Source organism: Pseudophryne corroboree, chromosome 11 (genome assembly GCF_028390025.1).
Source record: "Pseudophryne corroboree isolate aPseCor3 chromosome 11, aPseCor3.hap2, whole genome shotgun sequence".
NCBI lineage: Eukaryota > Metazoa > Chordata > Amphibia > Anura > Myobatrachidae > Pseudophryne > Pseudophryne corroboree.
This window is the reverse complement of record NC_086454.1, coordinates 285,807,685-285,825,270: the sequence shown is the minus strand read 5'-3', so window position 1 is coordinate 285,825,270 and position 17,586 is coordinate 285,807,685. Positions and strand designations below refer to the sequence as shown.

General features: G+C 45.9%; 1 protein-coding gene across 1 annotated transcript in view; it reads left to right on the top strand.

Annotated features, from left to right (window-relative positions):
- TK2 (thymidine kinase 2) overlaps positions 1–17,586 on the top strand; it is a 138,782-nt gene that overhangs the window by 65,286 nt on the left and 55,910 nt on the right. Inside the window, exon 6 of the mRNA XM_063945406.1 lies at positions 1,734–1,807. Coding sequence (XP_063801476.1) covers positions 1,734–1,807 — 74 coding nt within the window. The remainder of the gene's footprint in view (positions 1–1,733; positions 1,808–17,586) is intronic.

Below are 17,586 nucleotides of genomic sequence, written 5' to 3'. Positions count from 1 at the left end.
TGCAGCCAACAAGGTTGGCGCTCCTGCTTCTAAGCAGACTATTGCTCGCTGGATCTGTAACACGATTCAGCAGGTTCATTCTACGGCTCGATTGCCGTTACCTAATTCGGTAAAGGCCCATTCCTCTAGGAAGGTGGGCTCTTGGGCGGCTGCCCGAGGCGTCTCGGCATTACAGCTTTGCCGAGCAGCTACTTGGTCGGGTTCAAACACTTTTGCAAAATTCTACAAGTTTGATACCCTGGCTGATGAGGACCTTGCGTTTGCTCAGTCGGTGCTGCAGAGTCATCCGCACTCTCCCACCCGGTTGGGAGCTTTGGTATAAACCCCATGGTCCTTACGGAGTCCCCAGCATCCTCTAGGACGTAAGAGAAAATAAGATTTTAAACCTACCGGTAAATCTTTTTCTCCTAGTCCGTACAGGATGCTGGGCGCCCGTCCCAGTGCGGACTAAATCTGCAAGACTTGTATATAGTTGTTGCTTACATAAGGGTTATGTTACAGTTGGAATCTGTCTTTGACTGATACTGTTTTTTTTGTTCATACTGTTAACTGGTTGCGTATATTCCAGGTTATATGGTATGATTGGTGTGGGCTGGTATGAATCTTGCCCTTAGCTTAACAAAATCCTTTCCTCATATTGTCCATCTCCTCTGGGCACAGTTCTCTAACTGAGGTCTGGAGGAGGGGCATAGAGGGAGGAGCCAGTGCACACCCATACTAAAAGTTCTTTATAGTGCCCATGTCTCCTGCGGAGCCCGTCTATACCCCATGGTCCTTACGGAGTCCCCAGCATCCTCTACGGACTAGGAGAAAAAGATTTACCGGTAGGTTTAAAATCTTATTATTTGTTGTATAGAGGGATCTGTATTAAAGAGGGACTTTCTAGCTTTTATTTATATGGCGCCACAAGGGTTCTGCAGCGCCTGGCAGAGTACTTTAACAATGACCAAGACAAGAAAAACAATGGCTTACAGTATAAAACAATGTTTGACAAATACATGTTATATAAGCATTCTGCACCAGGGAACAGGACACTGAAATAATTATCATGTTGGCAGAAATCGAGGGCTAGCATATGAGGTGAGTCGGCTTGCATCCTGAAGGCGAGGGTCAGACATACAGGCTAGAAGTGAGCATGTGACAGAGGATTAGGATGAGAGATGGCTGTGATGTACTAAGCAGTGATAAAAGTGGAGAAGTTGCCCATTGCAACCAATCAGCATTGACGTAACATTTATAATTTGCGTACTATAAAAGGGTATAGAGCTGCCTATTGGTTGCCATGGGCAACTTCTCCACTGGCTCACTTCTCCACTTTTATCAGCAAGCCACCGGGCTCGCTGCGCTCACCACGCTTCGGATACAGTGGCTTGCTTTCCTCGCCACAGGTTGTATTCCCACTCTGTGCCTCCCAGCTGGGATTCCGATAGACGGGATGGCGCTGTCTGTATACTGACAGCCGGTAACCCGTCTGCCGGCAACTGATTCCTTGGGAAACTGTAACTTTACTCGCTCGCTGTGTGAATGCTGCTATTTACAATTGAGTAAGCTGTAGGCTGCGGTTCTTATAGCTTTGTCGTTGCTGTAAAGATGATCTCTGCTGTATTCAATTTCCATTGTCACCGAATAAGGTATCTTTGTGGATTGCTACATATTTTACATTGCAAGTGCAATGTATTGCTGCTACACCTTTGTGAATGCATTCTAACCTGTACCTGTGTAATTCCCTGCAGATCGCTTCTGTTAAAATGATGGAGAGGTCAATCCACAGTGCAAAGCACATATTTGTAGAAAACCTTTACAAAAGGTACAGTATCTATCTTTTTATTTATTTTATTTTTTTGTACAGGTTGAGTATCCCATATCCAAATATTCCGAAATACGGAATATTCCGAATTACGGAATTTTTTTAGTGAGAGTGAGATAGTGAAACCTTTGTTTTCTGATAGCTCAATGTACACAAACTTTGTTTAATACACAAAGTTATTAAAAATATTGTATTAAATCACCTTCAGGCTGTGTGTATAAGGTGTATATGAAACATAAATGCATTCTGTGCTTAGACTTGGGTCCCATCACCATGATATCTCATTATGGTATGCAATAATTCCAAAATACGGAAAAATCAGATATCCAAAATTCTTCCGGTCCCAAGCATTTTGGATAAGGGATACTCAACCTGTAATAGCTTAACCGTGTATTTGCCTAGCAATAGTCTTTCACTGTGTGATTGTTGGGTATGTGTTACCGGTGGTCAGAATCCTGGCGCGGGATATTGGCCGCAGAATGCTGGGGGAAGAGGAGGGGGCAGCGCAACGAAGCCCCTTGCAGGCTCGGTGGAGAGTGCAGCTTGCCGACTGTCGGGATTATCAGTGTTTGGGATGCAGGGGGGGGGAGGTATTATTATAAACGGCGGTCACATAACTACATCCAGTGATCGTTCTTGGCTCGTTTAGCATATTAATTTTACCATGCCAAACATAGCTTATTTCATAGTATATGTCTTCTCTCTTATCTTTGGTATCGTTTTATGCCTCTTCAGTGTTCTCCCCAGAAAATTTTTCCAGCCGCGTGGCATCAAGTAGCCGGGTAGGGGTCTTCACAATAATAAAATGTTTAAATCATGACCATATTGATTTAAACTTGAGATTTTTATATATTAACTAGCTGAATATCTGTGCTTCGCTACGGAATTGCAAGTATTGCCATGCGTATAACTTTTTCATTTTAAAGGACTTCCTGGTAAACTAAGACCACCCATCCCCCTGCAAGGCAGCAGCCAGCAGCACCCGGAGGGAGCAGCACAAAGACGGAGGGGACACCTGCTGCTGGGAACCTCCCCGGGATCACCCCCTCCCCAAGCCGGACACAGCAGCCAGCGCTGGGTACACCGGCGGGGAGACATTTGCTTTACCCAGTAGCGGTGCCGCCGTGCCCCCCCGGTGTCAGTGGCCTGTACAGTGACAGTAGTAGTTATGGAAGCGGCGGCTGTGCCGGGGGGTGACCACAGGCAGCAGCGACCCTAATGCGATTTATCAATGCTGCTGCTGTGTAGCCAATGACGGAGGTGCGTCGTGCTGCTGCAGATCAGCAAGCAAGTGGTGGAGGGAGGATGTTAAACGTGGAGAGCTTGGACCAGGTGGATCTGTGTTGACATAGGAAAGTGTGGAAGCAGCAGCAGGGCTGCCCCATACCCTACCCCCAGGCCCTGCGCACACCGCCGACTGCTGTCATTGTTTCATCACCTGAGCCGGGTATAGTCTATGTGGGAGCTGTTCCCCCAGGGGTCACTACGTAATGGGCCTCTGGGCTGTATACTTGTCAGTTTGATGCTTATAGCGCCAGCATAATTTGACACTAATGTCGGTTATTTTGGACATTTAATTTTTCACCCCTTCTCACCCCCCGTGCTGATGAGGGATGAACATGGACTTAAACGGCATCTCTGCGACCCCGAAAACTATGGATTTTTACATGTCACCCCCTTCCCACCCCAACCCTTAGGTGTGCTAGGGGTGTCTTACCCCCATAGTATTTTGTTCCAGATTGTAAGTGATATGTGTACGAAGTTTGTTGTAAATTGCTCCAGGCATTCCAGACTTATCCCGAAAACTATGGATTTTTACATGTCACCCCATTCCCACCTCTAGGGGTGCTAGGAGTGTTTTACCACCACAGTATTTTTTTCCAGATTATAAGTGATATGTGTACCAAGTTTGGTGTAAATTGCTCTAGGCAAAATGGAATAAATTATTTTTTTCCCTTCAAATTCTACACATAATGACAACGTGAAATAAGTTTTTTAAAGATTTTTGTAAATTTATTAAAAATAAAAAAACTAAGAAATCACATGTACATAAGTATTCACAGCCTTTGCCATAAAGCTCAAAATTGAGCTCAGGTTCAGTACATCCTCTTTCCATTGATCATCCTTGAGATGTTCCTACAGTTTAATTGGAGTACACCTGTGGTATATTCAGTTGATTGGACATGATTTGGAAAGGCACACACCTGTCTATATAAGGTCCCACACTTGACAGTGCATGTCTGAGCACAAACTAAGCATGAAGTCAAAGGCATTGTCTGTAGACCTCCGAGACAGGATTGTCTCAAGGCACAAATCTGGGGAAGGGTAAAGAAAAATCTGCTGCTTTGAATGTCCCAATGAGCACAGTGGCCTCCATAATCCGTAAATGGAAGAAGTTCGGAACCACCAGGACTCTTCCTACAGCTGTCCGGCCATCTAAACTGAGCGATTGGGAGAGAAGGGCCCTAGTCAGGAAGGTGACCAAGAACCCGATGGTCACTCTGTCGGAGCTACATCATTCCTCTGTGGAGAGAGAACCTTCCAGAAGGACAAACATCTTTGCAGCAATCCACCAATCAGGCCTGTATGGTAGAGTGGCCAGACAGAAGCCACTCCTTAGTAAAAAAGCACTTGGTAGCCCGCCTGGAGTTTGCCAAAATGCACCTTAAGGACTCTCAGAGCATGAGAAACAAAATTCTGTGGTCTGAAACAAAAATGTAACTCTTTGGCGTGAATGCCAGGCGTCATGTTTGGAGGAAACCAGGCACTGCTCATCACCAGGCCAATACCATTGCAACAGTGAAGCATGGTGGTGGCAGCATAATGCTGTGGGGATGTTTTTCAGCGGCAGGAACTGGGAGACTAGTCGGGATATAGGGAAAGAGGAATGCAGCAATGTACAGAGACATCCTGGATGAAAACCTGCTCCAGAGCACTCTTGACCTCAGACTGGGGTGATGGTTCATCTTTCAGCAGGACAACAACCCTAAGCACACAGCCAAGATATGAAAGAAGTGGCTTCAGGACAACTCTGTGAATGTCCTTGAGTGGCCAGCCAGAGCCCATACTTGAATCCGATTGAACACCTCTGGAGAGATCTGAAAATGGCTGGCTGTGCACCGACACTTCCCATCCAACCTGATGGAGCTTGAGAGGTGCTGCAAAGAGGAATGGGAGAAACTGTCCAAAGATAGGTGTGCCAAGCTTGTGTCATCATATTCAAAAAGACTTGAGGCTGTAATTGCTGCCAAAGGTGCATCAACAAAGTATTGAGCAAAGGCTATGAATATTTATGTACATGTGATTTCGTAGCTTTTTAATTTTAATAAATTTGCAAAAATCTCAAACTTTTTTCACATTCTCATTATGGGGTATTGTGTGTAGAATTTTGAGGGGGAAAAAATAAATTTATTCCGTTTTGGAATAAGGCTGTAACGTAACAAAATGAGGAAAAAGTGAAGCACTGTGAATACTTTCCGGATGCACTGTATTTAAACAGCAGAGCTCTTTGCTCCCACGTGCTGGCACAATTGTTTTTTAAACAGCTTTTTAAAATACTAATTACCCCCACAAACAGCTCTCAGATACTTAAACAAGTCGCCCCCACTTGCTAGCTCCACAAAGTTGTTTTTACTGCTCCTGACCCAAGACACAATGGGGGTAATTCCAAGTTGATCGCAGCAGGAAAACTTTTAGCAGTTGGGCAAAACCATGTGCACTGCAGGGGGGGCAGATATAACATTTGCAGAGAGAGTTAGATTTGGGTGGGTTATTTTGTTTCTGTGCAGGGTAAATACTGGCTGCTTTATTTTTACACTGCAATTTAGATTGCAGATTGAACTCACCACACCCAAATCTCTCTCTCTCTGCACATGTTATATCTGCCTCCCCTGCAGTGCACATGGTTTTGCCCAACTGCTAACAAAGTTCCTGCTGCGATCAACTCAGAATTACCCCCAATGAGCCTAATTCAGATCTGGTCGCAAGCAGGTGTTTTTTGCACTGCTGCGACCAGGTAATCGCTACCTACAGGGGTAGGGGATAATCGCTGTGCAGGGGTGCGATCGGATGTGCAGAGAGCTGCATAAAACAAAAGTTTGTGCAGTTTCTGCGCGGGATGCAGTCAATTTACCGACAATCAAAATCCCAACGGTCAAAATACCAACAGCAATTGACCAATGGTCAAAATCCCGACAAGGTCAAAATCCCGACATGGTCAGAATATCGACATTTAAAATACAGACAAGGTCAAAATACCGACATTTATAATGTTGACAGGTCAAAAAGTCGACATACGTTTTTCATGATTTTTTCATTGAAACCGACTTGTAAATACTTTACCATCCCAGTGGACCTGGTTGGGGAATATAATAGTGTGCCCGAAGCATGGCGAGCGCAGCGGTACACTTATATGGTGTCCATGTCGACATACACAACAAAAACCCAATGAAAAAAACTTGTGTCTGCATTTTGACCTATCAACATTTTACATGTCGGTATTTTAAATGTCGGTATTTTGACCATGTTGGGATTTTTACATTGTCGGGATTTTGACCGTCGGTCAATTGCTGTCGGGATTTTGATTGTAGGTATCTCATACCGAGCCCAGGACTTGCTCACCCGCTGCGACGATCTGGACCGATGCTGACGTCAGAGACACTCCTTCCGAATGGCTGGGCACGCCTGTGTTCTCCTTGATACTCCTTAAAAACGGTCAGTTGCCACCCACAAACGACCCCTTCCTGTCAATCTTCTTGCGATCGCCGGTGCCATCGCTTTCTTCGTAAAATCTGTCGCTGTCGGGTGATGCCCGCGCCTGTGCATTGCGGTGCATGCGCAGTTCAGACCCGATCGCACCGCTGCAAAAAAAAGCTAGTGTGCGATCAGGTCTGAATGACCCCCAGTGATATAAACAACAGAGTGTGGACCACTCTTTCAATATGCTCAGGCATCTGTTCCCGTCCAGTCAGCATGCCTCCTCCTTTTAAGCAGAAGGAGGGATCTCTGCCCTCCATCAGCGTCACAGTGTGCACATCCCCGAGTGCCTAATGGAGCGCTACAGAGATGATGTGACTGAAGCCGATGTCACATCCGGTGCTCTGTCCAGCATCCCCCTCTGCTGGAAACATGTTAATGTTGGAGAGGGTGCCGGGCGAATGCCAGGGGACGCATACATTACTGGGGCTGCCGGGATATCCACAGAGGACACAGTGGTGGTAAGAGTTGCCGAGCGACAAGGGGTCTTGGCTGCCGGGCGACAAGAGGGCGCTTGCCAGGTGGACCACCCATAATTTTAAAGCGTGGGGAGAACACTGCTCTTTAAAAGCTTCAGATCTATTCTTGGTTCAGTATGCCCCCATATTGATCTCACCATAGTAGTACTGTAGTTAGGACCTTGCTTGCAGGTTCAAGGAGGATTTTTACTTTATGTAACCGAAAATCTAATTGCAATCTGCCACCAGCAGTGATCCGTAACCATCCACTCACCTTCTCTCTTAGCCCTGTATTTCTCTAAGTTTATGTGCAATTACCTACTGTACTTTCTGCATTCCAATCTTTTTCTTTGTTTTGAATTATTTACCTGACCGAACATTTTTATTGTCTCCCCCTTGCATGATATTTTCCCTTTGTGTACTGTGGGCCTAATTCAGATCTGAGCGCAGCAGCAAATTTGTTAGCTAATGGGCAAAACCATGTGCACTGCAGGTGGGGCAGATGTAACATGTGCAGAGAGAGTTAGATTTGGGTGGGGTGTGTTCAAACTGAAATCTGAATTGCAGCGTAAAAATGAAGCAGCCAGTATTTACCCTGCACAGAAACAATATAACCCACCCAAATCTAACTCTCTCTCTGCACGTTATATCTGCCCCCCTGCAGTGCACATCGTTTTGCCCATTAGCTAACAAATTTACTGCTGCGATCAAATCTGAATTAGGACCTGTATGTCTCCAAATGTATAGAATCCATCTCTAGTTAGGCTTTGAGCTTTTTGGATTAAAAGGTCATTGTTTGTTATTACATTATAACCAGTTTATTGAATTGTTCCTGCAGCTTATACTTTGAATCTCTTACTTCTCTCCTGCTTCCACTTACAGTTGGGGGTCCTTCAGGTCTTCGTGTTGTCTCACCTTCTTAGTTTACCTGTCTGTTTAACGAAGTAATCATGCTTTTTGGACTTCTGTTCTGTCTTTAGGATTGCATCCAACTTTATATTTGCTGTTCTTACTAACGCTTCTGACAGTATTTCAGAAGCATACATTTTTGTGTGCTCAAAAGAATTTCATAAATTATACTGCATTTCCCATACAGACTGAACTTTTATTTTTATCACTCCGTCACCAGTGGCGTAGCCGGAGGATGGAGCGAAAGCTTCCCCTAACATACAACTTGTCCAGAGTGGTGCCTATAGGGAGATGGCAGGGGAGCATGCCCCCTTATCTGAGGCTGAGCTGCCAAGGAAGACAGGACAGGATAAAGGCGGGCATCCAAGCAGGGGGCAAAGCTACATAGCACAGGGTACATCCCTTGACCCTGACTCCTGTCTGCACTCTGAAGATAGAAGGGGGAGGAGCTTCTGTAGGGCGACCACTATCCAGCCTGAAAAGTAAAAAGGAGAGGGGCACTATTTTGTGTGAACCAATCTGTGTATGCTTGTGCTGTATGATTCTACATGATTGGGACTCTGTGACTCTGTAAGTGTGAGAGACTGCTCTGTAGCGTAAACAGTGAATTCAGAGACTGATTATGGGGGGGCGAAGCAGTTCGAGTAGCAGAAGTTGCCTCGGCGTGCAGTAATTAAGTTGGTGTGGAATGCCCACTACAATGCACTTACACCCCACTGCATGATATAGCAATGCCCCCAGTGGTGCCTATTTTCTCTGATGTCCTAGTGGATGCTGGGTACTCCGTAAGGACCATGGGGTATAGACGGGCTCCGCAGGAGACTGGGCACTCTTAAAAGAAAGATTAGGTACTATATCTGGTGTGCACTGGCTCCTCCCTCTATGCCCCTCCTCCAGACCTCAGTTAGTATCTGTGCCCGGCCAGAGCTGGATACACCCTAGGGGCTCTCCTGAGCTTCCTAGAAAAGAAAGTATTTGTTAGGTTTTTTATTTTCAGTGAGATCTGCTGGCAACAGACTCACTGCTACGAGGGACTGAGGGGAGAGAAGCAAACCTACCTGCTTGCAGCTAGCTTGTGCTTCTAGGCTACTGGACACCATTAGCTCCAGAGGGATCGAACACAGGGCACGACCTCGATCGTCCGTTCCCGGAGCCGCGCCGCCGTCCCCCCGTCCCCCTTGCAGAGCCAGAAGACGGAAGAAACAGAAGAAAACCGGCGGCTGAAGACTTCGGTCTTCAATAAGGTAGCGCACAGCACTGCAGCTGTGCGCCATTGCTCCCAAGCACACCACACGCTCCGGGCACTAGTGGGTGCAGGGCGCTGGGGGGGGGCGCCCTGGGCTGCAATATGTATACCTTTTTGGCAAAATACACATAATACAGTGTATAACACTCTATATGTGCCTAATCCCCTGCCATAAACTTTATTAAAAAAGCGGGTGAAGCCCGCCGCGGAGGGGGCGGGGCTATCTTCCTCAGCACACCGGCGCCATTTTCTCTTCACGGCTCCGCTGGAAGGACGCTCCCCAGGCTCTCCCCTGCAGTATATACTACAAGAAGGGTAAAAAAGAGAGGGGGGGGCACATACATTTAGGCGCAAATTGTGTATAATAGCAGCTATTGGGAAAAATCACTCAGTATAGTGTGCATCCCTGTGATATATAGCGCTGTGGTGTGTGCTGGCATACTCTCTCTCTATCTCCCCTAAGGACTTAGTGGGGTCCTGTCCTCAGTCAGAGCATTCCCTGTGTGTGTGCGCGGTGTGTCGGTACGGCTGTGTCGACATGTTTGATGAGGAGGCTTATGTGGAGGCGGAGCAGGTGCCGATAAGTGTGATGTCACCCCCTGCGGGGCCGACATCAGAGTGGGTGGATATGTGGAAGGTATTAACCGACAGTGTCAACTCCTTACATAAAAGGTTCGATGACGTAACAGCTGTGGGACAGCCGGCTTCTCAGCCCGCGCCTGCCCAAGCGTATCAAAGGCCATCAGGGGCTCAGAAACGCCCGCTACCTCAGATGGCAGACACAGATGTCGACATGGAGTCTGACTCCAGTGTAGACGATGATGAGACATATACACAATCCACAAGGGGCATCCGTTGCATGATTACGGCAATGAAGAATGTGTTGCACATTTCTGATATTAACCCGGTTACCACTAAAAAGGGTATTATGTTTGGGGAGAAAAAGCAGCCAGTGACTTTTCCCCCATCTGATGAGCTGAATGAATTGTGTGAAGAGGCGTGGGTTTCCCCCGATAAGAAACTAGTGATTTCTAAGAGGTTACTGATGGCTTACCCTTTCCTGCCAGCGGACAGGTTACGTTGGGAAACATCCCCTAGGGTGGACAAGGCGCTCACACGCTTATCTAAAAGGGTGGCACTGCCGTCTCAGTATACGGCCGCCCTAAAAGAGCCTGCAGATAGAAAGCAGGAGGCTATCCTGAAGTCTGTGTATACACACTCGGGTACTATACTGAGACCTGCAATTGCTTCAGCATGGATGTGTAGTGCTGCAGCTGCGTGGTCTGATACCCTGTCAGAGAATATTGATACCCTCGACAGGGACACTATTCTGCTAACCGTAGAGCTTATAAAAGACGTTTTCTTATATATGAGGGATGCACAGAGGGATATTTGCCGGCTGGCATCTAGAATTAATGCAATGTCAATTTCTGCCAGGAGAGTATTATGGACTCGGCAGTGGACAGGTGATGCTGATTCTAAAAGGCACATGGAGGTTTTCCTTTATAAGGGTGAGGAATTGTTTGGGGATGGTCAGTCGGACCTCGTATCCACAGCAACAGCTGGGAAATCGACATTTTTACCTCAGGTTCCCTCACAGCCTAAGAAAGCACCGTATTATCAGGTACAGTCCTTTCGGCCCCAGAAAGGCAAGCGGGTCAGAGGCGCTTCCTTTCTGCCCAGAGGCAAGGGGAGAGGGAAAAAGCTGCACCAGACAGCCAGTTCCCAGGAACAAAAATCCTCCCCTGCTTCTACTAAGTCCACCGCATGACGCTGGGGCTCCACAGGCGGAGCCAGGTGCGGTGGGGGCGCGTCTCCGGAACTTCAGCGACCAGTGGGTTCGCTCACAGGTGGATCCCTGGGTTCTGCATGTAGTATCACAGGGATACAAGCTGGAGTTCGAGGCGATTCCCCCTCGCCGTTACCTCAAATCAGCCTTGCCTGCTGCTCTCAGAGAAAGGGAGGTAGTACTGGCGGCTATTCACAGGCTGTATCTTCAGCAGGTGATAATCAAGGTACCCCTCCTTCAACAGGGGCGGGGTTACTATTCCTCAATGTTTGTGGTACCGAAACCAGACGGTTCGGTGAGACCCATTCTAAATTTAAAATCCTTGAACATTTATATAAGAAAGTTCAAGATGGAATCGCTCAGGGCGGTTATTGCAAGCCTGGAAGAAGGGGATTTTATGTGGTGTCACTGGACATCAAGGATGCTTACCTGCATGTCCCCATTTATCCACCTCACCAGGAGTACCTCAGGTTTGTGGTACAGGACCGTCATTACCAATTCCAGACGTTGCCGTTTGGTCTGTCCACGGCACCGCGGGTATTTACCAAGGTAATGGCCGAAATGATGATGCTCCTCCGAAAGAAGGGAGTCATAATTATCCCGTACTTGGACGATCTCCTTATAAAGGCGAGGTCCAAAGAGCAGTTGCTAGTCAGCGTAGCACTATCTCAGGAAGTGCTGCATCAGCACGGCTGGATTCTGAATATCCCAAAGTCACAGCTGATTCCTGCGACGCGTCTGCTGTTCTTGGGCATGATTCTGGACACAGAACAGAAGAAGGTGTTTCTCCCGGAGGAGAAGGCCCAGGAATTATCATCTCTGGTCAGGCACCTCCTGAAACCAAAGCAGGTGTCGGTGCATCACTGCACGCGAGTCCTGGGAAAGATGGTAGCTTCTTACGAAGCAATTCCCTTCGGCAGGTTCCATGCAAGGATCTTTCAGTGGGATCTGTTAGACAAGTGGTCCGGATCGCATCTCCAGATGCATCGGTTGATCACCCTGTCCCCGAGGGCCAGGGTGTCTCTGCTGTGGTGGCTGCAGAGTGCTCATCTGCTCGAAGGCCGCAGATTCGGCATACATTACTGGGTCCTGGTGACCACGGATGCAAGCCTCCGAGGTTGGGTTGCAGTCACCCAGGGAAGAAACTTCCAAGGACAATGGTCGAGTCGGGAAACTTCCCAACACATAAATATTCTGGAACTAAGGGCCATTTACAATGCCCTGAGTCAAGCAGAACCCCTGCTTCAAAACCAACCAGTTCTGATTCAGTCAGACAACATCACAGCGGTCGCCCATGTAAACCGCCAGGGCGGCACAAGAAGCAGGATGGCAATGGCAGAAGCCACTAGAATTCTTCGATGGGCGGAGAATCACGTGATAGCACTGTCAGCAGTGTTCATTCCGGGAGTGGACAACTGGGAAGCAGACTTCCTCAGCATGCACGACCTCCACCCGGGAGAGTGGGGACTTCATCCAGAAGTCTTCAAGCTGATTGTAAATCGCTGGGAACGGCCACAGGTGGTATTGCGCCAGGTCAAGGGACCCTCAGGCGATAGCTGTGGACGCTCTAGTGACACCGTGGGTGTACCAGTCGGTGTATGTGTTCCCTCCTCTTCCTCTCATACCCAAGGTACTGAGGATAATAAGAAAAAGGGGAGTAAGAACTATACTCATTGTTCCGGATTGGCCAAGAAGAACTTGGTACCCAGAACTTCAGGAAATGATCTCAGAGGACCCATGGCCTCTGCCACTCAGACAGGACCTGCTACAGCAGGGGCCCTGTCTGTTCCAAGACTTACCGCGGCTGCGTTTGACGGCATGGCGGTTGAACGCCGGATCCTAAAGGAAAAGGGCATTCCAGATGAAGTCATTCCTACGCTGATAAAAGCTAGGAAGGATGTGACAGCAAAACGTTATCACCGCATATGGCGAAAATATGTTGCTTGGTGTGAGGCCAGGAAGGCCCCAACGGAGGAATTTCAGTTGGGTCGATTTCTGCACTTCCTACACTCAGGAGTGACTATGGGCCTAAAATTGGGTTCCATAAAAGTCCAGATTTCGGCCCTGTCTATTTTCTTTCAAAAAGAACTGGCCTCACTGCCTAAAGTTCAGACGTTTGTTAAGGGAGTGCTGCATATTCACCCCCGTTTTGTGCCTCCAGTGGCACCTTGGGATCTCAATGTGGTGTTGGATTTCCTAAAATCACATTGGTTTGAGCCACTTAAAACCGTGGAGCTAAAATATCTCTTGTGGAAAGTGGTCATGCTGTTGGCCTTGGCTTCGGCCAGGCGTGTGTCAGAATTGGCAGCTTTGTCGTGTAAAAGCCCATATCTGATTTTCCATATTGACAGGGCAGAATTGAGGACTCGTCCCCAATTTCTCCCAAAGGTGGTATCAGCTTTTCATTTGAACCAACCTATTGTGGTGCCTGCGGCTACTAGTAACTTGGAGGATTCCAAGTTGCTGGACGTAGTCCGGGCCCTAAAAATCTATGTTTCCACGACAGCTGGAGTCAGAAAAACTGACTCGCTATTTATCCTGCATGCATCCAACAAGCTGGGTGCTCCTGCTTCAAAGCAGACTATTGCTCGCTGGATCTGTAGCACGATTCAACTTGCACATTCTGCGGCTGGACTGCCGCATCCTAAATCAGTAAAAGCCCATTCCACGAGGAAGGTGGGCTCTTCTTGGGCGGCTGCCCGAGGGGTCTCGGCTTTACAACTTTGCCGAGCTGCTACTTGGTCGGGTTCAAACACATTTGCAAAATTCTACAAGTTTGATACCCTGGCTGAGGAGGATCTTGAGTTTGCTCATTTGGTGCTGCGGAGTCATCCGCACTCTCCCGCCCATTTGGGAGCTTTGGTATAATACCCATGGTCCTTACGGAGTACCCAGCATCCACTAGGACATCAGAGAAAATAAGAATTTACTCACCGGTAATTCTATTTCTCGTAGTCCGTAGTGGATGCTGGGAGCCCGTCCCAAGTGCGGACTCTCTGCAATACGTGTATATAGGTATTGCTTAACTAAAGGGTTTTGTTATGAGCCATCTGTTAATGAGGCTCATTTGTTGTTCATACTGTTAACTGGGTATAGTTATCACAAGTTGTACGGTGTGATTGGTGTGGCTGGTATGAGTCTTACCCTGGATTCCAAATCCTTTCCTAGTAATGTCAGCTCTTCCGGGCACAGTTTCCCTAACTGAGGTCTGGAGGAGGGGCATAGAGGGAGGAGCCAGTGCCCACCAGATATAGTACCGAATCTTTCTTTTAAGAGTGCCCAGTCTCCTGCGGAGCCCGTCTATACCCCATGGTCCTTACGGAGTACCCAGCATCCACTACGGACTACGAGAAATAGAATTACCGGTGAGTAAATTCTTTTTTTTTTTTTTTTTAAACCCCTACCAACACCCCCTACCAAAATCTGCCTACACAACTGTCCTTCACTAATATTCATCTCCCCGATATCTCCATTTCCATTAATACTCTCTTCTCTCCTGGACTGCAAGAACCGTTGTCTTGGGGTCACTTTCAAGCATCCCTTCATTGAATAACTTTCTACAGTCTTCACTTTTAGAACTCAATCTTAATTTCCTCCTAAAGAACATTAGTGGTAACGTTGGTAAGTTAATAAACCTCTCTCCAGCCTTGCCCTTTATGACTTGGCTCCTCATTTCTAAGCTGACTCTGCTTTAATACAGTATATTAGAAATGTTTCTGGCAAAATAGTTCTCCTTAGTGTTTTCCCAGTAGTGTAACCGTTCAGCTGCCATTTTACAGGTTGCCTTCTGCTTTGCGGCTTTAATAAATACTTGAAATCTTCATCTTGAACTCTGCTTTCATAAAATATATATATATATATATATATATATATATATATATATATATATATAAATAATATTTTTTATGAATATTATATATATATATATATATATATATATATATAATTTTTATTTTATTTTTATATATATATAAAATCTGCGTAGGGTGTCACATTAGCTGTTTTTGCTTAGCAAGAAAACAGCCAGAGAAAAAATAATGTTCTGTATTTCAGAGCTCTGTCCATTCCGTCAGGAAAAGCAGCGCCTGGAAAACGCAGCTTACTATCTGGTCACTCGCTGAGAAGTGTTTCATTAGTGACTGATGCAGGAGAATTGACATATGCCTTTAGTAACCATTTGAGTGCTTTGGTCATTTTAATGCTGGCCCTAAAAGTTGCATACAGAAGCCGTCACAGCAGGAAACCTACTCATGTGACACAGTATATGCAAACCATAATCATTGCAATGGGTAAGAACTTCAAAGAAAGAAAAAAAAACGTGTCCTTTTTTCCAGGGGTAACTAATCTAGATCTATATTTGACTAATTAAGGATATATTCCATATGTAAAACTGATACTGTGCATAATAGCAGCGTGCGCCTAATTGATTAGAGACTACTTGAACTGACATCCCCTACTGAAGAAGGGCCTAATTCAGACCTGATCACTGTGCTGCGTTTTTGCAGAGGTCTGCGATCAGATAGTCTAGTCGCCGCCCAGAGACTGAAAACCTGCCCCGCGCAAGTGTGCGAATGCATGTGTATGCCATGCGAAAACTTAGCTAGACAGCTGCAAATCCATTCGCAAATCACTCACCATCTAATGATTTTTCCATACTGTGCAGTGTGGGCGTAGCCCAGGTCTTACTCCTCCAATGCAATGAGAACAGGCTGATCAGGACCGGAGCTGACGTCACACACCCTCCCAGAAAATGCTTGGGAATGCCTGCGTTTTTCCTGACACTCCCGGAAAACAACCAGTTAGCACCCCCAAATGTCCACTTCCTGTCAATCAACTTGCGTACGCCTAGCGATCAAAATTTTTGCAACATTCTTGCGTAGTTTGGCCTGCACATTGCAATCAATACACATGCGCAGTCGTTCGATAATCGCCCATCATGCAAAATTGCGCAACAGCGATCAGGTCTGATTTATGCCTATAGTGTTTCACAGATGCACGCACCGGTTAATGTATTGATTCTATGGTATTATTATTACCTTTCCTGTGGCAGGCTAATGAGAAATGATAACATTGGAATACTGTTTGTGTCCTTATGGAGCAATACGGCTATAAATTATTGACACTGAATGGTAAAACCATTTGTAAAAACAGCAGAAAACTTGGAAGTTAATAATCACCAACACCCATAACACAAAAATAAATGTGAATTTAAACAATTTGGTTGTGCGGCCAATGACAGGATTAGGACAGTAACAACAGGTGGACATTGCCTTTTCCCTCTTTTACGGGGACATGTACTAAGCAGTGATAAAAGTGAAGTGACCCATGGCAACCAATCAGCATTGACGTAACATTTAGAATTTGCATACTATAAACATATACAGAGCAGCTAATTGGTTGCCATGGGCAACTTCTCCACTTTTATCACTGCTTCGTTCATGTCCCCCAAAATCTTTATTATACTCTTTATTTTCTTGTCAGTGTGATTTTAACTATTATCTATTTTTCACTATTATACCGAATCAAACTGTTCCAAAAAGCCACAAGATTTTACCTAAGTTTATTAAAAGTTAAGTTTTATCAAAATATTCCTTTTTGTGCGCCCGTTATACACTACTTTCTTCTCTTGCTTGTTCAATATTTGTAATTTTACTGTAGTCGGCGACACCCCTAGTAAAAACTATATATTAATAATTTATTACAAAATATAGGGGAACTCCTCTCACTTTAAAATTCATGTGCAAGTAAAAGTGCAGATACATTACCCCCTTTTTTTTTGTTTATTCCTTTTTCCAGAAGGAAATAACGTGATAGAATTTTTTTTGTGTGACCTCACCCTAATATTTTTCTACCAGTAGGGAGATGCAGGTCCTGACATGCCAGATGGAGCATTATGGGGTTGCTCCAAGGTGGGTATCTCTTAGCTTAGTAATATTGTAGCAGGGAGCCATTATCATGTGGCTCCTTGCTGCTTAAACATAGACCCAGATTGGGGTTGTGGAGGTGTGGGACGTGGTGCCCCTGAATTGGCGGAGCTGGATGGCTTTAGTGTGGCATACCCTTACATTAACACTTATCACATACTAATTTCTTAAGCACTATTTCTTATTTTAATTACATCTGATTTTTGTATCACTTTCTCTATAGCTTCGGCTTCTTAAACACTATTATATTAATATTATAGTTTTTTCACTAGTATGCTGCCCTGGGCTGTCTGGCTTATGCTGATTTTTTTTGGGTGCCACGCCCTGCACCTAGATATAGCGCTAGTGACCCCCAATATATATACAGAGAGGCCTTGACGCGGCTTGGGGGCTTACACATACATTTGCGCAGATATATGTAACCGAGATCTCTGAATTCTAAGATATTGTATGGGATTTAAATCTGGTTACTGCGATCATTCAGGGTGCTAGGGGGAAAAAAAATTGATTTTTTTATTTTTTTTTAGTGCTGGGTCCTTGCAGGATCTCACTGCAAAAGGCTGAGATGTAATAAATATAATATGCATATTCCTACACTTGATGCATACACATACCGTATATACTCGAGTATAAGTCGACCCGAATATAAGCCGAGGCACCTAATATTACCCCAAAAACCTGGGAAAACTTATTGACTC